General features: G+C 32.8%; 1 protein-coding gene across 2 annotated transcripts; it reads right to left on the bottom strand.

Moving 5' to 3' along the window:
- Positions 1-184: 184 nt before the first annotated feature.
- Positions 185-17,210, bottom strand: POU1F1 (POU class 1 homeobox 1). 2 transcript variants are annotated; one of them, XM_050782116.1, is made up of 6 exons: positions 16,916-17,210; positions 13,916-14,065; positions 5,187-5,411; positions 2,939-3,103; positions 2,124-2,184; positions 185-961 (listed from the first exon to the last, which is right to left on the bottom strand). In XM_050782116.1, the coding sequence occupies exons 1-6, from the start codon at positions 17,055-17,057 to the stop codon at positions 751-753; spliced, it is 954 nt and encodes a 317-aa protein (XP_050638073.1). In that variant the 5' UTR covers positions 17,058-17,210; the 3' UTR covers positions 185-750. The 2 variants fall into 2 exon arrangements, with proteins under 2 accessions (XP_050638073.1, XP_050638074.1); XM_050782117.1 differs by having other exon boundaries at positions 13,916-13,987; positions 16,916-17,204.
- Between the last annotated feature and the right edge of the window lie 10,243 nt (positions 17,211-27,453).

The raw sequence follows: 27,453 nt of genomic DNA, 5'->3' as shown, positions 1-27,453 counted from the left end.
TTTCCCAAGTCCCGGAGAAATAACACCAAACAAGCCAGATCTCTTCCTGTCCCGTTGCAGCTTATAGACTAATGGTTTGAGGCTCAAGGATCCATAAAGCATTCTTTTCTATGGCTACACATCAAAAAGCTAATATTTAGGAAGAATAAAAAGATCAAAAATTAATGTTTCTACAAATCTCTTTTGAAACAGTTCTACTTCAAAGTATCAATTCTGATTGAGGCTTATTCCTTAAAGGTAGTAATAAAACTATAAGACACCTCTGGCTCTAAGTTCAAAACTTTTAGTTCAGACAAACTAGTAGAGTTGGTAGAAAGCAGAACATTGGCTAATTAATTTTCGAATTGGATATTTCTGGCGATGTGCTTTACATATGTGTCATTACTGACTTAAATGTTAAAAAACTAATACACATATTTGGAAAAGGAATCTATAAACTCATATGCACACTCATATATCAGTGTGTGTGTGTGTGTGAGAGAGAGAGAAAACAGAGAGAGATCGTTTTATTACTGTTAATATATTTGGCTTAAAATGTATAATCTGGCTTCTGAGAATAATTATTTCAAGTAAATAACATCACTATAATTTAAATTGTTGGTTTCTTTTTTTTAAAAAAGTGGAAAAGCAATGCTTCTGTAAAAGCTATTGATATAAAATGATTTTAAGTCAACCAAGTAATTTCTGTTTTTCTTGAGGAAGAGAAAGGAATGAAACAGGAAAAAAAGGCTATTATACAGTAGAAAAATCTTATCTGCACTCAAGATGCTCCTTAGAAATAGAAAATAAACTCTGATTCAGACTTGTTTTCACCCGTTTTTCTCTTTGCCTCCGGTTGCAAAACCAAACTCTTACTACTTCTTTCTCCAGATTCAGTTCTTCAGCCATCCGCATGATCTCTTGAGAAGAAGGTTTATTCTGTTCTCCAAAGTGTCGCTCCAGAGCATCTTTAGCAGCAATGCTGGGGTGGGGTGGACATAAGGGGTGAAATTATGTTGTTTTTAGTGAAGTTTGTGGCAGATCAAAATTAAGGTAGGTTGAATTTCCTAAATATTAACATGAAAAGGAAACGAAAAACTCTGAACATACTTGCAAGACACTTTACAAGGAAAAATGTATAGTTTGTTAAATGTGTAGATGTTTGGTCTTATGCAAGGTAGAGTTGCACCAGAGTCACAGAAAGAATTAAGGGACCCAGGCTTTCTATGTGTATCCCACTTTGTGCCACCAGAGGGCACTGAGTTCATGAAAAGAAAATGAACATTTTCCTAGACATTTCTAAGTATCTCCCCAAAATCATTTAGGGCTGTTTTCAATAAAGATAATCTCTAGTGAACAACTGACCAACCAAAACAAAATCTGTCTTTTAGTATTTCCTAAGCATGTCTCACAAAAACTACAAAAAGATCAATGAACAATCTTTCTGGGTTGAAATGCAAGAGGTCATGTTGAACTTTAAGAGACCAAAACACTGATTACTAGTGTCATATTTTTAAATACTACAGACACCGTGGATACTACATTGCCAGAGCAATAAGTTATATCTAAAAGGGCAGAATATATGGCCACTCTCTTAGAAATGATTGTTTTCTTTCTGTTTGTATTCATAATTTCTGGAGCAAAAGTGTTCTTGAATCAAACAATACATAATTTTCCATCAAATGTTAAAAATTATTAGCTCTCCATTTCTCACAGTTATTACATTATTTTTTTATAACCCATCCTGTTTCTTCATTAGACTGTATTTACTTTTATTTTATTTTATTTTATTTTATTGTTTGAGACAGAGTCTCGCTCTGTTGCCCAGGCTGGAGTGCAGTGGCATGATCTCGGATCACTGCAACCTCTGCCTCCCGGGTTCAAGCCATTCTCCTGCCTCAGCCTCCTGAGTAGCTGGGGTTATAGGCACCCGCCACCATGACCGGCTAAATTTTATATTTTTAGTAGAGACAGAGTTTCACCATGTTGGCCAGACTGGTCTCGGACTCCTGACCTCAGGCCCACCTTGGCCTCCCAATTCGCCTTACATTTCTATGTTATGTTACACCTGCATTACACTCAAATGCTCATTCCATTTATAAAATACCAGTCTTGTCCTCAGGAACTTTTAATATAAAGAATACCTTATAGTTGTTCTTCGTTTTCTTTTCCTTTCATTTGCTCCCACTTTTTCATTGTACAAAGCTATAATGTGGAAAAGAGAGATAATTACAAATACAAAGTAGACTCTTTATAAAAAACTATCTGATTTGGATTTCAATTTGTTTTCATAAAACAATGCAAAATAAAAATGCCAGACATTTTTGTCTTAAATGTTTGCAGTCTAAGTCATTTTCTATTACAGACCTTAGTGAAAAATATCAACGCAGAAATAAATGTTAACCTCGCAAAGGCACTTTCTACAAATAATATCCTCACTTTACTTTTGTTGGAATGCTTGCTGTAACTACTCTCAAACCTCACTGTTTATCCAGCTCTGACATTTGTATGAGTAGATAATTGTATCTCATTAAGTTGCATATCTAGCAATTGCTTATATTATTTACTTGGAAGACTCGTGTGTGCAAATGTTTTGTGTACACTAATATTAGGATACAAATGTGATTCATATATAATTTCTCTAGTATAAAAGAGAGGAAAAAAATGGATGTGTAAAAAAATAAGCATTTTACCCCTTCATGCTAATGCCAACTTACCTTGTAAGCTTTCCTTATATAGGTTATTCTCTCCTCAATAAATTTATTTCCATACTTACATTGCCCTTCCTTTTTTGTTGTTGTTTTTAGTGTGATATAACAAAATGTTTGTTTTTCATCTCAAAGAGAAAAGGAGGAAAAAAAAATCCCTCAAACTTCCTGCTTTAGCATTAATCCTACTGATTGAAGCCATTATTTTTAGGTTAAAACATAGCACTGCCTTCAGAGACACAGTTTAGTACCTCCTACTTGCTCAGCTTCCTCCAGCCATTTGGATAATATTGCTTTCAGTTTGCATGCATTTTTAAAGCTGAGCTGCAGATTTTCAAATCGGCAGATTGTTGTTTGACTGAATTCAGAGCCATGCACAGCTGCCAGGGCCTCCCCAACATTTGTTTGGGTGTATCCTGTGAAGGGACAATAAAGACCATCAGCTCCAACTTTCCAAAAAATGTTAATTTTGGTTCATTGTCACACAAATCTTTGTATCTTTGTCAACTATTACATACTGTTTTTTAACTATATAGTCTTGGCAAATCAGAATTATTTAGTAAGATTCATTATACATTCAAGTACTTGTCCAATACTTCAAAACATATTTCTTCTAGTTAATAAATTACTTTTATCTACTCACTGAAATAATTCAGATAGAAACATCTGCCATTCATAATATTTAGCCAATGTTTAGGTGTATCCTAAACACTTTATAAGGCACTTGAAAATTACAGCTCTTTTTATCATTATTGTTAAATATCAAATAATATATGCTCAAAAATCTTTAATATATTAACTATAATGCATAAAATATATGGTTATATATCATAAAATTTTTTATTTCAACTCTAAAAGATTCAATGATATTGTTGAAGGGTACTAAATAAAACTAAGAATTATTCTGCTTTCCCTAAAACCGTGTTTATTAAGAGGTTATGATTACGCATTTCACATATACCTCTGAGCCCGTTTTATAGTTTTTGGTATTGCCTCTATCTTCAGACTAATGATCCTTATTGTTTGTCCGAAACATTTTTAGAGTACAGCTGAAATAATCAACATATAATTTGAAACATTCACAGTAATATAAATAGCAAACTGAAAATGAATTTCACAAAGATTCCTACTACTGTGTTTATTACATGTAATAGCTACATATTATTTCAGGACCTAAGGCTATATACCTATATGTATAAAATGGTTGCATATGATGCCCATCAATAAATATTCTTATTAAATTACCTATGGTTCATTCTGCAAGTGCAGAGTTTTGAACCGTTATTTCAATCCATTAAAAAATATACACAACTTTATGCAATTTAACCAAAGTTAATTGTTATAGTTGTTTTATTTTAAAAACACTTCAATAGAAAATGAGCAAAGACTCTGAACAGACAGTTCACAGAAAAAGAAACTTAAATGATTGTCAAGCACATTAAATAATATACTTTACAATCATAATAAAATAAATTTTAAATGAAGTAGCAGTGAAATGTCACTTTGACCTGTCTGATGTGCAAAGATCTAAAAGATTAACAGCATATTTTTTCCTTCAACCACCATTTATTTATTTTGTGTTCTAGTTACATTCTTCTAGATGCTGGAGATATCATTAAGCAGAAAATAAAAAGAAATAGATTTAAAAAACTCATGCCGTTTTGGAGTCTATATAGCCTGAGGATGTTGAAAAAGATTCTCATGGTGACAGTAAAATTTGGTACAGCTTCTCTAGAGACCAGTTTGACAACATCTATCAAAATTACCAGTACACATACTTTTGATCAAGCAATTGTGCTTCTAACATTTTTCCTGCACATTTATTTATATGGGTGCAAAATAACATTTATAGGGTTAATCATTGTGGCCTTGTTTCTAACAGTCAAAGATCAGAAACCACCCGAATTTCATCAGGAGAGGACTGGTCAAATAAATTGCAGTATATTCATAAAGTGAAACTTGACAGCTCCACAAAGGAAAAAGAGCTCTAGAAAAATTACTACTGAAAACTTCAAATAATACTTATGTTGGGCACAATACATATATTTGCATATCTATCCATGAGCTATCATTGGAAAGATACACAAAGAACTAACAACAATGATAAACAGAAAAAACAAGCAGAAGGATACATGTCACTTATACTCTTTTGTACTTTTGAATCATATAAAAGTATGGCCTCACACATTTCACTACATATTAATATATCAATATGTATGGTTCAAATAAAATATAGATAAAAATGGGCACTTCGAAACTAAAGTTGAGGTGGGTAAGTTTTGAAAGAGTATTATTAATTTAAAAATTATGTATTTAGGCTCTTAAGAAATTATCAGTAAACAAAAGTTTTTGGAGGATTTCCATAGCAATTAACTACGTCCACAGTAGAGATGAAGAATGACAATCATCTTATACATTTGAGTAACATATAAGAGATTTAACAGCAATAAAGATTTGCAAACCAAGCTCTTTGTCCTGTTGCCTTTAACAAGCACATACCTAACTTAATTCTTCTCACTTTAAATTCGTTGGCAAACTTTTCGAGTTCTCTGATTTCTGGAGAATCCATGTCTATTGGCTCTTCCACCAATTTACTTTTCCGCCTGAGTTCCTGCTTGAAATCAGCAGCTGTGGGGTCCTCTGCCAGGAGAGGCTGGTGTATAGGAGGAAATCCATGACTCAAAGTGTGGTCAGGAAATTTATAAAGACAAGGGGTTAAACTACCTGTGAGTAAACAAAGAAATAAAATGAAAAAGACCAATTGTAATTCTTCCTTATTTCTATATAAGAAAGGATTTTGCCTGATTTAGCCCATTATTCTGCTCTAGCCTGTCTCAGTACTTAAAAGGTTACCTTACATATAGTCTTCTGAAGAAGGAGTCAAAGTAGCTTAGTAGAATTGAGATTATTTATCTTCTACCTTCTCCAGAGCAGCAACACCAAAGATAGGGTTAAAGGAAAGAAGCAGGGGACTGCGAATAACTAAAATAGAAACAAACAACTTCTCTCGGAAGTGTACATTTTCTATCATGTTTTTCTCTTAAATGACACCTATTCCTGGGAATCTGAGGTTGAACTCTAACCAGAATCTATGCATGGAACTCTGTTTTCTTAATTCATTGAACAAATAATGGGTGATGTTTGTTGTAATCATGGCACTAAATGCTTCAGCTAAGTGCTATGCTGAGAAGTTTTCTTGTGATTGGGAAATTGATTTCACAATATAAAAATGCCCCCCTATTTAATCAGTAAAAACTTGATTTTATTAGGAAAAATCACATCTTTTTTAATTAAATGAAGGCAGGCAGAAAAAGAATGATAAGAATATAAAATATATTAATGTGGCTAAATAGGCTTGAGGAATGATTAAACATTAACAAAAGGTAACCTCGAAAGTTCTATTAAAAAGTCACTAACAAGATTTCTTGAAAAATATACAATATAATATAATAATTTCTTGATTATTATTTAAGGAAAAGCAAAAATAAGCAGCAAGAAAGTTTGCAACTTTATATATGATAAGTAATTACCCATAAATGATAAAGCATTGACTCTATTGAGTGGATACGTTAAATCACAAAAAATGTAAAAAGGTCTGAAATTATTATATAATTGCTTCCAGACTTCCTTCTTCATTGGAAGAGTCTATCTCAGTTGGGAAGTATAGGTGAGAGAGTCGTATATAAGCCAAATTCCAACACATTTTGTTTCTTGTTTTCTTTATCAATGCATTACAAGTTTTATCGACAAAGATTTTACTTCAATTTATAATAAATGACATGTCTAGTGTGCCTTCTGTATCCATGGGTTCTGCATTCATGGATTGATGCAACAGTGGATTAAATACATTTAAAAAATAAAGTAAAAAATAACAACACAAGAATAAAAATGATACAAATAACCCAGTATAGTATAAGAATTATTTACATAGCATTTGCATTGATTCAGATATTATAAGTAATCTAGAGATGATTTAAAGTAGAGAATGTGCCTAGATTATTTGCAAATACTACACCATTTTATACCAGGGACTTGAGCATCCAAAGATTTCAGTATCCTTGGGGGTCCTGGAACCAATGTGCCACATATATAGAAGGATGATTGTGTAAGCAAGACATTTTTATACAAAAATATTGAGTAATTAATCCTTTTCTTATAAGTATAAATATTTTAAAATAAATTACTATGGAATACATGCAATAATGATTCTTAGAAACTTACTGAAAAAATGCATCCTATAGAGTTCATGCCACCTATAATTACTCTACACATACATTCCCAAGTCAAAGACATGAGTAATAGCATATTTTCCAGAATACATAAATCTTACATTAATATATCAATATGTAATGAGCAAAGAATACTGCAACTCAGCAAATTGTTGGTTTATATGTTATTTCTATAAAAATGTGTAATTATAAAGTGCACCCCATCTAAAAGGGCATATTATTTTTCTAAAACAAAGTAAACATATAAATGAGAGGTTAAACAAATCAGCATAAAATAAATTTGTCTGCTTTAAAGCTGGGAAAAAGATGTGAAAGAAACTATTTTTGTCTTTAAAAAATTCCTGCTACTTTTACAAACTAAAATTATCCAGGTTTACTTTTGTAAAAGTCAGTCAACTATCCAGTGTATGCTTTATTGTGTGGCGTCTTGATCAGACCAGAGAACATTCTTAAAAACAATTTGACCAACTTTCCTTTTATTATATAGCTTTTCTTCAAAATGTTTATTGCTGTGGGGTTCATTTTTAGCTCTTTATTAATTTTAGTTTTCTGCTAAATTAAAAGAAGGACTAATAGATGTAAAAAGAAAACTGATGACATTTATGTTAGCATCTATTTAATCTGATATTTATCTGAAGAGTTGTTTTGTGCTTATACTTTCAGAATTGATTTGCACATATATTTATAAAACTTTCACTTCTTTTATTATTAAGGTCCATCAGGTATCACTTAATACATTTAATGATAAAATACCCTGAGAAAGAGTACAAAGAAAAGCCAGGCTACTGTTAGATTTTGTACATTTAACATATTTTAAGACACTTTAGATGACTCATTTAACCTATGTCAAATCATGTTTATTTTATATAAACAATTTGTGTGTTTTTTACATATGCATACTATAAGGTCTGAATTTGTTATCAAATTTTATTATTATTTTCAATTTCTCTTGCTGATCATAATCATGTACTGCTACAAATCTTCTATGCAACACTTTGTGTTGCGTTAATTTCACATTTGTCATCATCTTTGTCTTTATACAAAAAAAAAGAAAATGAGTCAGGAAAGATATATGTTTTTCCCCATAATTTACAATGTAGAAAATTTAAGTAGAAAGAAATTAAACAACTTGCCTTCAGTGCCCAACGAATTAACTTTGCAGTTTAAACCAGAACTAAAGTCTAATGAGCATTGCAGCAAGCCACATCAAAATCATTGCCTGGTTCATTTTCCAGGCAGTTTATACTCACTAAATTCAATAACTTCCCTTTAAAAGGTTTTCTCTGCATTTAAACACTTTTGGCTATTTTAAACAAATGCTTTTAGACAAAAAATATTACAATAAAATGTATATAAAGTGTGTCATCCCTATTTCCATAAAATTATTTATTTATTTATTTATTTTTGCTTATTTATTCTTTATTTTTAGAGATGGGGTCTTACTCTGTCTCCTAGATTGGAGTGCAGTGGTAAAATCATAGCTCACTGCAGTCTCAAATTCCTGCCCCAAGCCGTCCTGCCACCTCAGCATCCTAAGTAGTATCTACAGGCATGCGCCACCGTGCTCATCTGTTTTAAATTTTTTGCACAGATGGGATCTCACTGTGTTGCCCAGGCTGGTCTCAAACTCCTGGCTTCCAGCAATGCTCCCACCAAAGCTTCCTAAAGTGCTAGGATTATAGGTATAAGCCACAGAACCCAGCCACAAAAATTGAAAGGTAGTTAATACATTGTAAGTACTCTGGTGAAGTGGACACACAGAAGACAAATTTGAATGGAATCCATGAAAGGTACACAGAAAATACCATTCTCCAAGGTTTGGCTCCAAGAAGCAAAATGTGATGTGTGATACAATTTTTCTTTTTTTCCTTTTGCTTTTGGTTTCTTTTCTTTCTTTCTTTTTTTTTTTTTTTTTTTTTTTTGGAGACAGCGTCTTGCTCTTGTTCCCCGGGCTGGAGTGCAGTGGTGCCATCTCAGCTCACTGCAACCTCTGCCTCCTAGCTTCAAGCAATTCTCCTGCCTCAGCCTCCTGAGTAGCTTGGACTACAGGCGCCTGCCACCACGCCTGGCTAATTTTTGTATTTATTTATTTTTTTATGTATAATTTTATTTATAATTTTTTGTTTAGAGACAGGGTTTCACCATTTTGGCCAGGCTGGTCTCAAACCCCTAACCTCAGATGATCCACTTGCTTCAGCCTCCCAAAGTGCTGGGATTACAGTTATGAGCCACTGCACCCGGCCCACTTTTATTTTTCATTATATGAAAATATCTACAATTATCTGCAAGGTCACAGATTTCCTGGAACTAACTTTACACAGAATTTCATCATAACGATTTAAAAGAACAGCCAAATGAACTTCTGTTTCTAGCATCTGAGCCTGCATTTGGGGGAGTGTGGAGAGTGATTGGGATGAGTATGTTTCAAATCTTTTTAAAACCTAGATTACTGAAAAAGGTGGAAATAAGATGAAAGATGTGGTGAGTCATGTGCAACAGAGGTCTCATCAACATTTTCTGAAACATGGATAAAGAAAAATTATCTTGAGGCCTGGACAGCACACACACACATAGCTTGGAAGTGTTTGCACACTGTAGTTCCAAATACATTTTCACATTGAAGATTAATTCACCAGAGCCTTTCTAAATTGCCGTGTATGCATTTCTGTGTGGCAGAGGAGGGAGAAGAACAGAGGTAAATCTTTTAAAGCAGGCAATGGGGGTCAGAGATAGGACTTGTCTTACTAGGTGCTGACTCAATGTACCATAGCATGGGACAAATTGATCTTTGCAGCATGTGGTTAGCTTACAACATCATCTCAGGTTACTGGCTTGATGCCTTAAAAAAACAAACAGGGGAAGCAGAGGGACACAGTAACATACGCCACCCTGCTGTGCTTGTAACACGCACAGAAACATGTATCTGAATATTTGCATATATTCCCCTGTGTTCCTTAGGCATAAAAATTCAAAGGAAATTATATGCTTCCACTGTGATCTTTTCACTAGTGTGCACTGGTAAATTCTATCCATGTACAACAGGGGCCCATTGGCTGTTTGGTTTAATTTGAAACGCCTATTTCTTTACATACAGCCTGTGACTGCTTTCCTGCTACAATGACAGAGTTGAATAGTTGCAACAAAGACTAGAAAGGTTGAGATATTTACTGTCTGGTTTTTTACAGAAAAGGGTTGCCAACCCCTAGTCTGGAAGTGAAAATACATCATGTCACTGCTACCAAAAGACCTTTCATGATGCGGAAGCAAAAGATCTTCAGAATTACTTGTTTCCTTAGAGTTATTGCAACCAGAACAATTTAGGGCCAAATAAAGCAAAGAACTAAGGAAAAGAAGTAAATTAAGAGAAAAAAAAATTCAAATTTCAAAAAATGAAAAGATGGGTTCCCAAATAGACTATACCCCCTGTCATTTGTCAGGCTGATTTCCATTTTCTTTTGCATTAGCCCATGCAGCGAGAATATTTTCAGCCATAACAATCTTTTCTTTTAATATCCATTTCTCATCAATAAGAATTGGATGCTCATCACCTTGTTTAAGTCCCAAACTCTTGGGACTTAAACCTTGTTTAAGAGTTTGGGACTTAAACGAGGTTTTCGTTTTGTTTTGTTTTCCCCTTGAAATTAATTTTTAAAGCAAGGACTTTCACACCACTTCTTGGTTTGACCACCACATCATGTAAAGAGGGTAGGTTTAACATTCATTACAGTGAGGTTGATTTGCTGTTTCCACAGGACAGCGGAACGGGTGAACCCTCATCGAGCTTGTTTCCTGAATTGTACTCTGCTTCAGATACTGGAGAACAGAAACTCTCTCTCAGAAACCCAAAAGTCAGGGTTTTGAGAACTGTTTTCTGATATTTTGTCTTGTTTTGTGTTTATCTAGGAGAGACTTTGAACAGCATTTGTAATTCTCGATTTTTTATTACTTGTACTGTAAGGTGTTGAATTTGAATTCTCTAAGTTCTCAGGAGTGAAAGGACAGAAGGAATGTAGCTGCAAGAGTATCTGAAGAGAAGGTCCAAAGATAACTCATTTTGAGCTGACACAAATTTGCTACTACTCAATCTCAATAGAGTTGTAGTACCCACCACAACTTAGATATGAAGAGACTGAAACTCAGAGGTGCTAAGTCATTTGAACAATGTTAGTAATTAGTTAATGGTATGGATAACTCATTGCTCTCAACTAGTCATTCTCTTTATTTTTCCTGCACCTGGACTATTAGGTACGGTGAATTCATCTGATCATTAAAATTCTACCTACCAACCTGACAAAATATTAGTTATAGCTCTTCTTTTCCTGTGAGTTATTAATTTAATGAAATGCTCAAACTAAATGTAAGCATCAGAGTATGGGTAATGACATAACCATATGAAAATAATTTCATATCTTTTAGAAATATAGTTCTTTCTGTAGTTTCACTTTTTTATATAGAGTATGTGACACCATGTCATTGTTGTTGTTAAGGCACTTCTGTGGATTGTGTGGAAGTGGCTGATTTGATTAATGCCTTAAGACTTCTCAGAAAATTCAAATGACATAATCAAGTTTCTATTGTGTACTTTATATATTTCTCTCTTATTTACCTTTTTTCTCTTATTTCTGAATTGCTGTATTTTGTAACTCAATTTATGCAGGTTTACTGTGGATAAAGGCAAGAGAGTTCAGATTCTCCTAGATCTAATCTCTCATGAGGCAAATGCTAATACTGAATTATGTCCCAGTATAGACATTCTGACATTTAAAGCATATCACATTTTAACAAAATTTTTGAGAGAGATTTAACAGTCCCTCTCAAAAATATTCAAATATCTTTTTGCTTGTGATGGTGAGTTTTTCTTTCACTCGTAAAATATATTTAATTTTAGACCACAGTGATAGCTCCAGACCTCGGTGTAAGTCTCGTGCTGTTGATGTCACTAAGCCAGGGTTTTGAATCATTTTGAAAGGCTCTTCCGGGGGCCTTTTCATTTTAATTGTAATGAGGAAGCGGTTCATGGAAGAGGGTTTGCTGAGTTCCTGCTGGAGGAAACTTGTATCAGAAAGACATGAGCTGCCAACACTCTCCATGTGAACATTGGCATATTGGCTCCAGTCCTGGGAGCAGGAAGGGTGTTAGAATTCTGAGGCCAGCTGCAAACTCCCGAGGCCAGTGGTGGCCCTCTCTGATTTGGCGGGGTGGGAGGTGGTAGCAAAACTATCTGATGGTATTTGGGCAAGAGATTATTGGCTGCTGGTCTGTGACTGGTTTTAATCTCGGTGCCAACCTCAATCAACTGGCGGGGACTGCCTCTGTGCTGGGTTAAGAGAGAAACTGACAATGTACCTTGGTTCCTGGGAGTTCCTGTAAATGAACTGTGAGGTCTTTCCTCCAGGAAATAGCAGCATGTGTTTGTCATTTCCTGTCTCCTAATCCAAATGTTGTAAAGGCCACAGAAAGCATTCCACCCGCACCTCTAGTAACTAAACACATTTGTTTTACTATTTTATAATGAAAGTAGTTCATCATTGAGGAGGGCTATTCTCATTAACTATGAATACTATTTAAGCATATTGATCATAAATAATCCATTTCCAGAGAGGAAGAAAAAATATGGCTTTATTTCTTAATTATTAAAAAAAGATATCAGAATTTACAGGTCATCGTTAAGAACCCCGGTCTTCATTTAACCATAAATGTTAGGATACTGGTTTATTAAGGAGAAACTAATATTTTCCTGGATTATTATTTTAAAGTTTTAATGTTTTATTTAGTCTTAAGTAGACAAATTTTGAGACATCGAAGGTTAAACAATTTAATTAAAATTAAACTATTTGCTCCATTTTACTTGAAAAATTATAAGAATAAATCAATATTTGCTTGCTTGGTTTTTTTTTTTTTGTTTGTTGTTTTTTTTTTTTTTTTTTTTTTTTTTTTTTTTTACTGCTTATCTGGATGATAACAAAACACAAGTCAGTTAGAAAAGATTTCCCTAATAGATGATTCCTTTATCCAAAGTTTCTCCCTCATTATCACACACATACACACACACACACACATTTTCTCACACAGCTTTAGTTTGTCATCAATAAGAGTTCTTTTCAAAGAATTTCTTTAAAAATAAACCAACAAATGAAAATCCTGTGCATAATAAAACTGCACTTTTTAAAAATGATTAAAATCTTATGTAGCCATGCCATGAAATTAAGCAAGAATTTTTGATGAATAGATCTCATAAGCCAGATCTGCCTATTCCTCAAAAACTGTGCTTCAATGCCTTTCTAGAAGGATCAATAAACAGGTAGCTATACTTGATACAGTCATACTTTACTTATTTATAGGAGAAAAGTATGTAACTTCAATGATTTCAATCTAAGACTCATTCAGAAGCAATTCAGAAAGGGCTGTAAAGCCTGAAACAGCTATCACTAAAGGCCCTGCCGATCACTCTGAGCTTCAATCAATGTCTTATTTATCTTTATGGACCAAATGTCCAGAAGGAATATAATGATGAGGGGAGGTGTTCTGTACACCTGTGCTGTCTGATATGGGAGTCACTAGCCACATGTGGTTATCGAGCACTTGAAATATAGCAAGTGCAACTGAGAAACTGAATTTGAAATCTTATTTTATTTTACTTAGTTTACATTTAAGTTTAAATAGCCACATGAGGCTAGTAGCTACTACATTTTTAGTGAAGGTAAGCCTGCCAATAGCCTCAAGTTACAATTAACAGTTTGACAATAGTGAATTTGAATAAAAACTATATAAAGCAAACTCAAGAAGCACAGCAGTTCAGGGACATGTGAGTAGGGAAATTAGGTATAACCCCTATGATCTCTGCGGGTGTCACAGGAAACAAGAAGTGATTTTTAACAGTAATTTTCAAAGTTAAGAAACCGAATTTCATGTCACACTCTGATCACAATTATTTCAGGCCAAGAAAATCCATCTAATTGTCCCCAAATACAATAACATGTAAAAGACAACTTTTCTTACCTGCCATCACTCCATAGGTTGATGGCTGGTTTCCATAATGACAGGAAGGAACAGAATAATGAAGTCCCGTTGCTGTGTTTCCCAACGTTGTCACGAAGAAATGTGTGCACAAACATTTAGGAGTTTGGATCAAAGACAAAATAGATGGGACTGGTAAGAAAATGTATAAGGATTCAAGACACATTCATTTTATTTCAAAAATACACATTTATGTGGTTCTTAAAGTTATATACCAATATTTTTTTCTCATTTTGGGTAAGTTCTCTGATGAATAGGTTAAAACTAGGGGGGATCAAAGTTTGTCTCATGTAATGAGATAATAAATCATCAAAACGAACTTCATTAATTATCCTGTGCTCTGTGCTGTGGTGACGAGTGCCTCATGAAGGGGTGACTGAGCAATTTGGACCTTGGTTTTTTGGGAGTTGTAGAATTCTTGTAGGTTCTCTTCAATGCAAACATTGCAACTCGCCGACTAGAAGAATAGTCCTTTAAAATTCTTGTGTTGCATGATATTATAAAGCAGTCTGTATGAATGAATACAGAAACTATCTCTTGAACAGTGTACTTTTGCTTATTTGTCTGATGAATTTGTTTCATCAAAGTGGAAATGGCAGAGCAACTAGCCTTTTATTAGATACAATCATAAAAATCTCACCAATTCAGAGTGCTATTAAAAACCCGTAACAATATATGATCTATTTATTTTGATGTTGAAACTATGAGGTTGTAAGTTGTCTGCATACACACAATTGATACAACCATTCTAATGATAAAGCTGGTCAAAAAATAAGTTCATTCATTGGGTGACTTAACATCCATAAAGCCATAAAGCCATATATAAACATAACTATTCATAAATGGTTGTATGCTTCAGGAAATCAATGTGTATTTTGAAAGTAAATTGGAATTATTAGACTTATAAGTTTTAAACACAAATCATCAAGTTGAAAGGGAGTGCAAAATATTGACAATAAAACCACTGGTCAATATTTCCTTATATATTTTATTTTCTCAATTTTTCCTTCATATTCTGAATATATTGGTTAGATTTCATAAACATAACTATCTTCTTTAATAAATGAGATGTTATAAAGTACTGTTAGAATCCTTTGAGAATAACGACATACAATCTAGTGATTAAAGACATGACTTCATAAAGTAAAACATATTACTTTAAAATAGAGAAAAATGTTTAATTTTTAAAAATCTGTATGCATTTTTATTTTATAACTAATAAGTCAAAAGAACTAAAGTCAGTTTGCAATATAATGATTACATATAAAAGTCTTACTGTGCATTCCAAAATTAAACAAATTATCATAAAGCACATTTAATACTCAAGTGTTCCCATTTAAGTCAGTGTTTCTATAATAGTTCCTTAGATAATTAGATGTATATGATTAAAATTTCATTAAAATTTCATTAAAATATTATAAATCAATGCTATTATTTAAAACATTTGTAGGTCACTGTTATTAATTATAATTCTTTTTTAATTTTAAGGCTTAAATAATGTTTGCCTTTCAGATTTTAGGAAGTTAACTACAGGATAGGCGAATTTACTAAATAAATTGTTACTTATTTTTAAGTAAATAAATGGCGTTTTGAGCATAAAATTAGATTTTACTAGATTATTACCTCAATTCTGAATTTTATTTTCATGCTGGCCAAATTATCTTCAAACACAGAAATAATGTATTATTCTCATTATCCTCAATCTACAGGATGACCTACTGTTTAAAATATATGATTAGCTATGTGTTAATTGCTTAGATTTATTCATAGCATATATTTTTGATAAAAACTCTTTATTATCTTTTCCAAAAATTATGCTGGAGAATACTTCCTATATTACCCTTTATATGAAATTATAGAAATCTTTGGTGGATTTCCATAATTTAATTTAAAAGGTAATATTGAAAAATCTCTACATTAAATGATTTTACCAAAGTCTAAATATCTGACCTCTAGATTCTTTAAAATCCAGAAGATTGGTGCCAAACTTACACATATATTTAGAAAGTGCTTAATAATAATAAAAGATAGAGCTTAAATCCTTCAAATCAGAATATAAATGTATCCACTCTAATTTTGATTTCTAAATGTATATAATTTCATTCCTAAATATGAGGCAGGTTGCATTTAAAACAAATGGAATGTAAATATTATATTGCTATTCAATGGAAGAAATTTACTCAATTCAAGTCTTTGTCCATTTGTAAATCAACTTTAATACACTTTTTTACTGCATAAAGAATGAACACATTGGCAAAACATACGTATTTGGCTGATTATGTTGAGCCTTTGAATTCCTAAGTTTAATTTTTGTTTTAAAAAGTTGTATGAGATAAATGTTAAAACATGGTTATAAGTGAAGTAAGTCTCTTCAGAATGCAATCTTGAGAAAATTTACCTTAGTTAATGGGCTTTAAATGCCATGTTATTTGTGGCTATAATTTCTGTATCTTATGCTAAAAATATGTTAAATAAAACTCAATTATTTTATTCTATGAAATCCATTGTTGTTGATATTTGGATTTTTCTGTTGTGTTTAATATAAGGTTTATAGCTGTTTTTAGATAGTAGTAAATGTAATTTAACAACCAAATAAATCTTTAAGATAAAGAAGTAGAACCTTTTAAACATTACGTTATTTTATAATATTCATCTCATTTGCTCCTTATTCTATAAATATTTCCATTAAATGGCTTTTATATTTAAAATGTCCAAGTTCACTCTTTCCTTATGTAGAAAACAGATTTTCCTGCTTATAACAAAGCCAAGAACGATTTAAATGACTATACTTACTAATATTTCTTTAAAAAATCTTTGGCATGTTGACTTTTTAGATATGCTTAATACTTACTTCACTTAAGACAAATTAAATTGGAGTGGTAAAATGAAAGAAGCAAAAAGATTTTTAACTACCAAGATTCAAAGCATTCATTCTGAAATCTTTAGGCCCCGCCAGCTGTAAACTGTCATAGGACTCAGTACCTGTAGACATCACATTGGTGGCATGGTTGGAGACTGGTAGACACTCGGCAGCACTGTGATGCATTATCAGAGGCAGAGTTGCAGAGGCGTCAGAATTCAGGGGTATAAAGGTATCAGCCGAAGTAAAAGCTTGGCAACTCATTCCCACAAAAGAGTAGAAAAATAAGGAGAACCGCTGCTCCCCAAATCAGAGTTTTATTATATTACTGTCTCAAAGGGCCGATTCAATTCTCACTACCTGCATATATACATCAGGAAGGCTCTGAGGCACCAGGAGGGTGCGCGCTAGTATTTATATTGCAAGGAAATCCCTTTATACATGTTAATAGTCTTTTCCCAGGAGTATTGCTTTATCAATCCGAACCGTCTTCCTTTTTTACCCAAACATAATCCATGGCAGAAAAGGAAGCTGATTCTGGGGTATAAATGGAGGGGAAGGGAGAAATCTGAAACCCTATTTGACAACTTCAGTAGTTCAGACCTTTTAGAGAGGAATCAACAACTTAGAAAACATGTCCCTCAAAAAAAAAATGCCACTGTAAACTGAAAAATAGTAGGTGTCTTTTTGCTACTAACACGATTGCGAATGTATAAATATGAGATGTTTTTAAACAACTTCTCATTAAATCTGTGATATAACATGAAACAAAGTGCACACTATTATACATAACTTTAAGAAACTGAATATTTAAGATTATATTGAGAGAAGCGTATAAGACTAAATATGAGAAAATATGTTGTCAATTACTGATTCATACTCAACAATGCACAGCTTTTACAATGAGATCACTTGGACTCGGGAAGGGGAACATCACACACCGGGGCCTATTATGGGGAGGGGGAGGGGAGAGGGATTGCACTGGGAGTTATACCTGATGTAAATGAAGAGTTGATGGGTGCTGACCAGTTGATGGCTGCAGCACACCAACATGACACAAGTATACATATGTAACAAACCTGCACGTTGTGCACATGTACTCTAGAACTTAAAGTATAAAAACAAACAAACAAACAAAAAACGATGACAACCAATATATGTTTTACTATATTAGAATTGGAAAATGGAAAAAAATTGGATAAAATATAGTAATGATAGGTTGTTGCAAAAGTGATTACATTAATGGCAAGAACCGCAATCACTATTACACCAAAGTTAAATACAAATAAGATATGGGTAATTGTATCTTTACCTCGATTTCAATTTACTCATCAAGAACCCAATATTTAGTAAGCTGTAACTAGATGCTGACAGTATTCTAGGTATTTATACAGTTATGTCATGCAAATCTCACAACATCTATGTGAGTTATGTACCTTGCCATTCTCACTAAGCTAGACTCTGCCAGAGGCTGAGATCTTGGTGGTTCCTCCACAAAGCCTGAGATAACCATGGTAGTTGCTAACTAGATGCAAACTTCTCACACAAAATATATTGACTTTATATGAGAATAAAAAAAAATACACTACAGCCAACTATTTCAAAGATAAATATCAGCATCAAAATTTTACAAATTATGAGTATTTAATGAGTAAATAAAGTACTATTTATGTATTGTATGTTAAGGTAATATAGCAAATAGAAGTAATTGAACAGGAATAGATATTATTGATGTGAGTAGACACTAATTTTGTACTATGGAATATTTTAAGATAATTTGGAATTGGTTGCTTTGTGTCAAATTTAACATTAATATTGATATGACATTTTCAAAAATTGAACACTTTATCAGTAAAGTAGCTGGTATTTTGAAGGAAAATATATAAAAGCTTGCCCAAATCATTAGATATGGAATGAAAATATTTATTCTAAAAATGACATTTTTTTCATTCCGAATTCTATATCTTTGAAGCTCTATTAGTCTTTTCTAATGAGAGAAAGTTTCAAGTAATCAAAAGCATTATTGAACCCTTGCAGAAATCTGATCGTTTTCAGACTTCGCATATACAAAAAAGTGATTCTCAGTATTCTATTTGGAGTTTCTGTTAAGAAAATTAAATAAAATATGTTTATTGGGTATCATGTATGTTAAAAATTAAATAATATTTATAGAAAATAGATTTTGAAAATGTCCCTTAATAATTTTACTATTGTTATATAGAGTCATTGGAATATGTTGTTTATGTATGTTGTTTATGTTTGTGAAAAATATACTTTATGAAGTGTACTGAAGATACTTTATGAAGTAGCATAAAATCTGCCTAGCAAACAATATAAAAATTTCCCAGTTATTTACCATGATATCTAAAAATTTTTAAATTGCAATCTTAGAATTTCTTCCATAATGATTTCTAAAAATTAAACACCTGTTCTGTTAAAATGAGGTAAAGTCAGGAAATAAATGTTTCCATTACAGTCTTCTACTATATAATATGTCCATAGGATTACCTGGAATGTACCCCTTTAAGATAGATTCTTAAAAGTAGAAATACTAAGCTTAAGTCTTACAAACTTTTAACATCTTGAAAACATTACTAACTTGCATTTTCGAATAATTAATTATATTATGAATTTGATGTAAAATATCAGGAATAAGTCAAGCAAAAAAGAATTGCTTATTATCAGGAGACTCGGGAGTTCCTTGGCACTCACAGAAAAGAAGGAAGTCAGGCCACAGAGAGAGACTGAATAGAAAATGAGGGCACACCTCTCTGACTCTCCTAATTGCTTTTATTTATTTATTTATTTATTTATTTATTTATTTATTTGTTTGTCTCTCACTTTTTTCCTTCTCTATGGAATAGCTTATGCTGATTCTCCATCCACGATCACCTCAACAATCTCCAGATCACGCCTTAAACTTCAAGGAGACAAAGAGACTCTCTTGTAGCTTCTCAGTCGACATTTATGAGATTTTTTTTTTTTTGAGAGTCTCACTCTGTCACCCAGGCTGGAGTGCCATGGCGTGATCTTGGCTCACCGCAACCTCTGCCTCCCGTGTTCAAGAGATTCTTCAGCCTCCCAAGTAGTTGGGATTACAGGCGCTTGCCACCACACCTGGCTAATTTTTGTATTTTTTGTGGAGATGGGGTTTCACCATGTTGGCCAGACTGGTCTTGAACTCCTGACCTCAAATGATCCACCCACCTCGGCCTCCCAAAGTACTGGGATTACAGATGTGAGCCACTGAGCTGGGCTGAGAGAAATATTCTTATTGGCTATGACTTTTTGGTAAGTTCCAGAAGTATAAAGGTGGTTCCCAGTGGTCCACACTTATGAATGGGGAGGATTGTCCTGGATACATTCAGATGTTTGTAGACAAGGAGGGATAGAGCATTGTCTTGGAAGACACCCTTAAAATATGACTGATGCTCTTATACCATCTTATACTAGCATTAGTGGTGCAAAATTCACAATTGTCTGGCATTCTCATTGTTAGTAATAAAGTGTAAATACATATGCCTTATTAATCTGATACGATAATATTTTAATCTGAATTTTTAATTGCTAATATGCTCTGTTTTCATATTTATATTTGCTACCTGTATTTATCATTTCGTTAATTAACAGATTCTATAATTTTTCCTTTTATTTAAAGGCCATTCAGTTTTATTATCCATTTGTGTCTTTTACAAATACACCAAAAATTTTAATTTTCATTGTTTTGATCATTGTATGATTAAAATTTTCTTAATGTCTCATCTTCTAAATTTATGCTGGACCTTGGTATACATAGTATTTTATGTAAGAGCTAAACATTTAGTTCATTTTTTGCATGCATTTTTAATGATTTCAGACTTTAAAATTCTACCTTATCCAAAGGCTTTTTTATTTATTTTTACTTTTGTTTTGTTATTTTGGCACCTTAAGAAATTTTCTATTGACATTTTAAGCTGCCATATTCAGTATGTTTCTAGAGCTCTTTTATAATCACTTACATAATAACGCAAATTGTAGCTCAATTTGAAAACTACCAGATAAATAAGAAGAAAATTCTGCTTCAATCTAAGTTGATAAAAGAAAATATGCAGAAGAGAAGTCTTCACCAGGTGTTTTTAGCCTGATTCATTCACTGGATTTCCTCTTAAATTAAGCAAAGGATTGATTTTTTTAAATACTCTGAGTTTCCAAAAAAAAATCACATTTTGAGAAAAATATATATAACCCCAGAAAAAATCCTATGTCATTCTAATATAAAGACACGTGCACACTTACGTGTATTACGTGTATTGCTATTCACAATAGCAAAGACTTGGAACCAACCCACATGTCCATCAATGATAGACTGGATGAAGAACATGTGGCACATATACACCAGGGAATACTATGCAGCCATAAAAATGAATGAGTTCATGTCCTTTGTAGGGACACGGATGAAACCGGAAACCATCATTCTCAGCAAACTAACAAACAGAAATCCAAACACCGCATGCTCTCACTCATAAGTGGGAGGTGAACAATGAGAACACGTGGACACAGGGAGGGAAACCTCATATACTGAGGTCTGTCAGAGGGTGGGGGCTAGGGGAAGGAAGGCATTAGGAGAAATACCTAAAGTAGATGACGGGTTGATGGGTGCAGCAAACCACCATGGCACGTGTATATCTATGTAACAAACCTGCACATCCTGCACATGTATCCCAGAACTTAAAGTATAATTTAAAAAAAAAAAAAAAAAAAAAAAAAAAAAAAAGGCTGGGCTCAGTGGCTCACACCTGTAATCCCAGCAGTTTGGGAGACTGAGGCGGGCGCATCACCTGAGGTCACGAGTTCCAGACCAGTCTGGTCAACATGGCAAAACCCCGTCTCTACTAAAAATACAAAAATTAGCCAGGTGTGGTGGTGGGCGCCTGTAATCCCAGCTACTTGGGAGGCTGAGGCAGGGAGAATCGCTTGAACTCGGGAGGCAGAGGCTGCAGTGAGCCAAAGTCGCGCCAGCCTTGGTGACAGAGCAAGACTCTGATAAAGTCTCTGATAAAGTCTGATAAAGTCTCAAAAAAAAAAAAAAAAGAAAAAGAAAAAAAGAAAAAATAAAAATACATAACCTCAGAAAAAAATAATATTCAAATCTAATTATCTCTGGGTTATATATAAAATTAAAACCTCTTTTCCTCTTTTTATTTTTCATATTTATGTTTTCTAATTTTTCTACTTTTTTTTGAGTTCAGAAGCAGTATATATATATTCAACATGGAGAGAGATTCTGTAATTAAACTGTCTGGCTATAAATCCAAGCTTTATATCTTAGTAGCTACATATTGATGGACAAGTAATTTTACCTTTTAGTGTTTTTGGGTTATTTTATCTGTAACACGGAGATAATAGTAATATTCAACCCACTTACAACAATGTCTGGCATGTAATAAACTTTCAATAAATGTTAGCAATTACTAATTGCAAAGCTTTTTAACTGTTGGTTATGGTTAGTGAGTCTATGTGCTTTATATGTATTATCTCATTTTATTTTCACATTAACCTGGTGAGATAGGCACTAGTTTACAGACTGGGAAACTTGGACACAGGGTAAATTCTTACCAAAGGTCATTCAGTAAGTGGTGAAGCCGGTGTAGTAATATAAGCCACTTAAAGCCTGAGCGAGCTACCTAACACTATCCTCTATTGTGTACGGAAAATCTATATTGATATTGAGATTTGTCTAAGTCTAATTTGGTATCTCATCTGTGTATCTTCATATGCAGACTTTTTGTTTGTCACATAGATTCAGAGAGAAAACATGGAAAGAAAGCTGATTCTTAATGATGTAATGATCTTCTGGTACCATCCCGTATTAGTATTGTGCTATAGTACACGAATGATATGGGCATTATTCCTTGCAGAGCGATGGACTGGAAATGCTGAATAACTTAACCCCATTCAATAATGTGTTCACTTGATGCTAATAATTGTTATTTCCACTAACTTGCAATTCAAATTACTTTGAACTGATTACAAGTTGTGGATAATTCATACACACACACACACACACACACACACACACATGATATAAAGACAAAGGAATTAAGATGGGGGCTTCCATTAGGATAAGAAAGTGAAAATGAATCTAAATTAATGTATTCAGTTAGCTTAAGTGGCAATAAAATGTTGTATTCCCACAATTCCCATAACTTTTGAAAAGATGGTAAGTTTTACTCAAAGTAGTTTATTAAGGAAAAGATTACTCAGCCATATGGTTTAAAAAAGGACTCTGTCACACAGGAAGCAGACATTATTTAAGGCACATATCAGTTATGCATGCCATGTTGGGCTTTTTATTGATAGTGAAAACAACAATGAATGTACACATTATGTAGATTTCCCTTGCTTAAATTATTTTATATACAGAAATCAAGGTTCTTTATTGCCCAAGGAAGAGATAACGTCGACGGTTTGCCACCTTGCTGAAGATGAATGCTCTCTTAATGCTGTCTAAAGGGTAAATTTGTAACTTATGGCAAATAAATGTCAAGGTGAGACACTGACTTAGAAACGATGCTCGCCCATAAGGGCTATCTCCCTGTTGTATTATAGCTCGTGGGCAGATTTATCATTTGTCTCACTTAAATAGATCCAGCCTTGTCCAAACAATATACCACTGTGTCTGAGTTAATTTAGTTGGAAAATCTCTTTGCTCTGAGTTTTCTTAGACCACATTAATAGATAATGCATAGAGGTACATTTTAGAGTGTGTACATCTTTCACAAGAGATATATTTGCTAATGCACTTGAATAAGAAGTCAGATTTTCATTCCTTATGCCCACGATGTAAATAAAAAAAAAAAAAAAAAACGATTAGCTCTTTAGTAGTCTTACTGGGTGACACAAGGATATCATATGGTGTAACAAGAAATGAATACAGAACATTGCAAATTAAATGACATTGTGCTGAGTGAGTCTGCCACCTTTTTTCATTTCGGCATCTCTAAAGATGAAAGAAGCAGAATGCGTTCTTAGTTACTGCAATAAGATTATTTAATTATAATCATCTGGCTATGGCTTAGTTCATGACACAAGATAATCTAACGGAGGGACTGCAGAAGGGAGACGAGGTAAACAGGGGTGCAAAGCGGGAAGAAGAAAGGTGTTTCATTTCCTCTGATGGAGATCAAAAGTTCTATTTGATTATTTGGGATTTCTCAGTGTTTTGTTTTGTTTTGTTATGTTTTTGCGGGGGCCTGGACTATGTTAACTAAAAAGTTCAGCCTATCAGTATTGTTTAAGGAACACTCAGTCATGTCTCTGTAATCCACAAAATTTGGTAAAACGATTTCATTAAAGTGAAGGTAGGCAAAACTTACCATAGATCACAACGAAGAATTAGAAGGCTTTCAGAAGACAGATTCATCCCATGTTCTACTTTAAGACAATCTGTGCTACGATACATTGTTTATACAATTTCTGCCTATCCTTGTTTATTTTTTAACTACTATGTTTCAAAGTATAATATATGCTGTCTTCTTTTCCCCTACCCAATATGCAGAAATGTAATGGGCAGATGAAGTCTTTATAAATGTTTGTTCCTTCCTTCGAGAAACTGGGGATCTAATAAATTAAACTTTCATAAATCACAGTTATTCTGAATCACTAAGGAAAGTAGATGTGGCTGAATCTTACTTGATTTATGATTCAAGCAGGAAAAAAATGAGTGGTTTGATGGATGTGAGAGAAATAAATGGCAGCATAACTAAATGTATTGAAAAATCCCAGTGACTGGGGGACATTACTTAGTGCTTAAGGCTGTTCCTGGCATATAGGCATAGGAATGTGTACTCTTTTTGATTATTTAGTGATTAATTATTTAGTAATTAAGAATGTACTACTCTTTAGTGTGTACTCTTTAGTGAAAAGAAAATTGTTTCTTTTGTAATAAGATAGTTCTTTCTGAATTCAAAATCAGATTCAGTTAATGTTTATTGAACATCTACTTTGTGACATATTTGTACAATGTACTTTAAAATACATTGTTATTCTAGCATATGTTATTTACATTGTTATAATTTTAGTGCTTTCCCAGTCATCTGCTTATCTCTGTCCTATATTTTCACAACATTGTTGGAGAGATTATTGTTTGTAAATTTGTCATTTACCTTTTTATTAGTTTTGAAACAATATATTCCTAAATGTTTCTTATAGTGTTACTATCACAGAAATATTCAATATTCTGGTTTATATTCAATATTCTGATTTATATTTAATTTGAAAATCATAATATTCCCACATACTATTTTATCAAGTACTAGAATTCTTTCAGTGCAGGAACTGAACAATTACTGTGCAACTAAATGTGGTGATAAATTCAAGTTTAATTCTGAAGTGTCATGCGGAACAAGTGAAATATGCTGTCGATGTTGGAGAAAATGGAGAGAACAGATTAAAGACAATTTATATGAGAATATTTCCTTATGTCCCAAATAGCAATGAAATATGCATGTATATGTGTAGGTCTGAATATATGTATGTGTATATATGTGTGCATGCATGTGTGTGTATATATGTGTGTATATGACTAATTGCTGTCTAGATAATAAAGCTCCGAATAAAACAAATATGATTACATTACTTTTGATAGGAGCCTGGAAATTTAAGAAAAATCGAAGGATTCAATAATGGGTAAATGAAATTATAATTTCTCTCACTGAGACACCTGCCTTATACTACATTGATTCTGCAGATGAAAATTGCCACTTTGTGCCCTGAAGAAAGGGAACTGTGTCTGCAGCTACAGCTGTTCTTCTCACGGTTCTCAGAGAACACGTAGGATGTAAACAAAGTGCTTTGACAGAATTTTTTAAAACTAGGTTAGTTAAATTCTGAATTTTAAAGGATGATAAATAATCAATCTGAGTAAAACAGCTGACCTGAAAATGTTTGTGGACAATATATTTAAATGCATAAAATAAATGAAATCAATGACATTGATATTATTAAGATACTACAGATAAGTGAACATTAAAAAGTGAGTTTTCATGAAGTCAGGTAAGGAACTGTAAAATCAGAACTGACTAGAATCTTCTAATTACTTCATCCTATGAAGTAAGATTATTTTTAAGTACATTACATGCTATAATACATACAATTATTATTTTTCTAATGAAAAATTGAAAAGCTGATTCAGAAGTTACAAATGATTAATAGTTAAAATGTTGGTAATATTTACAAAATATAAAAACACACGACAATGTTTTCTAAAATACATTCCCTCTTAATAAGCCTATGTATTGACTATTTAATACACAGTGAAATAAACATGTACCTTCACTTGTCTTACTTTAACTCTATATACTTTCAAAGAATTAAATAGACTAGAGAGGGTGAGTGGAAAGAAAAGGATAAGGAAGAGAAGAAGGGCTCCAGGGGGGAAAGGTGCAGAGACAGAGAAAGATTGATCATATACCATAAATCTAAAAGGCCCATGTGTGTATCATGGGAGGTAGGAACATCCACATGGCACATATACAGGATAAAATATTGTTCATGTTTCATATGTGACATACGCAAAAGAAAAATATACCATATATAAAATTCAGTTGATTGTAATAGAGATAGTACAAAGGAAAATATTGTAAAGGGTTTTGTTTTTGTATTCTTAAATTATTACTTGTAGTATCTGCTCTATTTGCACTTGATATTCTTAATTTGGAGAGAAAAATTAGGGAGATGGGAAGGATGAAAATAGAATGCGTAGAACAAGTTCTTAGGATTAGTCAATTACGCAAGTTTGTAAATCTAACTACAAACTTCTAGTTTAAAAATGACTAGTAATGAGAACAAAAGTTCTTTAGAGTTCATGGGGGCTTTGCAATATTTTAATTGCTTCTTTTGTATTGAAGAAAAAAGTACAAATCATAATGATGTTGAGAAACGATGACCAAATGGAGATTAACGTGAACGCACTCAGAAAATCCTTTTCATTTTTATTCATACCTGAACTTTGGGCACATACTTCTGTTTAATGAATATTGATGCAATAGACAGAAAAACATCATCTGTTCAAACATAGTCGGTAGTTTAAGGTTTCATTTTTCTATCAAACATCTTGCAGACCAAGTGATTTCATCAACATATTCAAACCAAAGTCTAGCACTTACTAAAGGTCACTTGTAATACTTTGAAACATAAGACAGAGAAGACAAGATTTTAACCTAAAAACATTATAATGGAGTTTTTTTCTAATAAAGTAGTAATTAATATTTCATATTTATAATGATTCATTAAATTCTACTAATAATTTCAAAATCACTTATACAAATTTCATTGTAAACATTTAGTTTCTGATGAAAATGTTTTTAAAAGGAGTAGGAAAAAATGTTATGTAATAAATGGTACTGTGACACCTGGCTTACATTGAAAAACATTTTGAGTTTCACTTCGGACAATATACTATATAAGCACAGGTAGACTAAAATGTATTTTATAAAAGTGCAGTTACACAAGTAGAATTTATAGGAGATTATTTCATCTCATGTTGAAAATTGACCTTTAAAGAAAAAAAATAAGGATTCTTTTTGGAAAAGACATATAGATTTGTATATATACACATATAAAAATGTCTATACATTAAAATCACCCTAAACATACTAATTTTAACACTTTCAGCTCTGAA

This window comes from Macaca thibetana, chromosome 2, assembly GCF_024542745.1.
Source record: "Macaca thibetana thibetana isolate TM-01 chromosome 2, ASM2454274v1, whole genome shotgun sequence".
Classification (NCBI taxonomy): Eukaryota; Metazoa; Chordata; class Mammalia; order Primates; family Cercopithecidae; genus Macaca; species Macaca thibetana.
Note: the sequence above shows the minus strand (reverse complement) of the source record. Positions and strands in the feature narration are given on the sequence as shown.

Coding starts and splice junctions, on each gene's coding strand:
- POU1F1 (XM_050782116.1), bottom strand. CDS start 17,057: ATGAGTTGCCAAGCTTTTACTTCGGCTGATACCTTTATACCCCTGAAT. Junction 5,412..13,915: donor AACCTATGGAGTGATGGCAG/GTAAGAAAAGTT, acceptor GTTTACTCACAG/GTAGTTTAACCCCTTGTCTT. Junction 2,185..2,938: donor GGAAGCTGAGCAAGTAGGAG/GTACTAAACTGT, acceptor TCCACATTATAG/CTTTGTACAATGAAAAAGTG.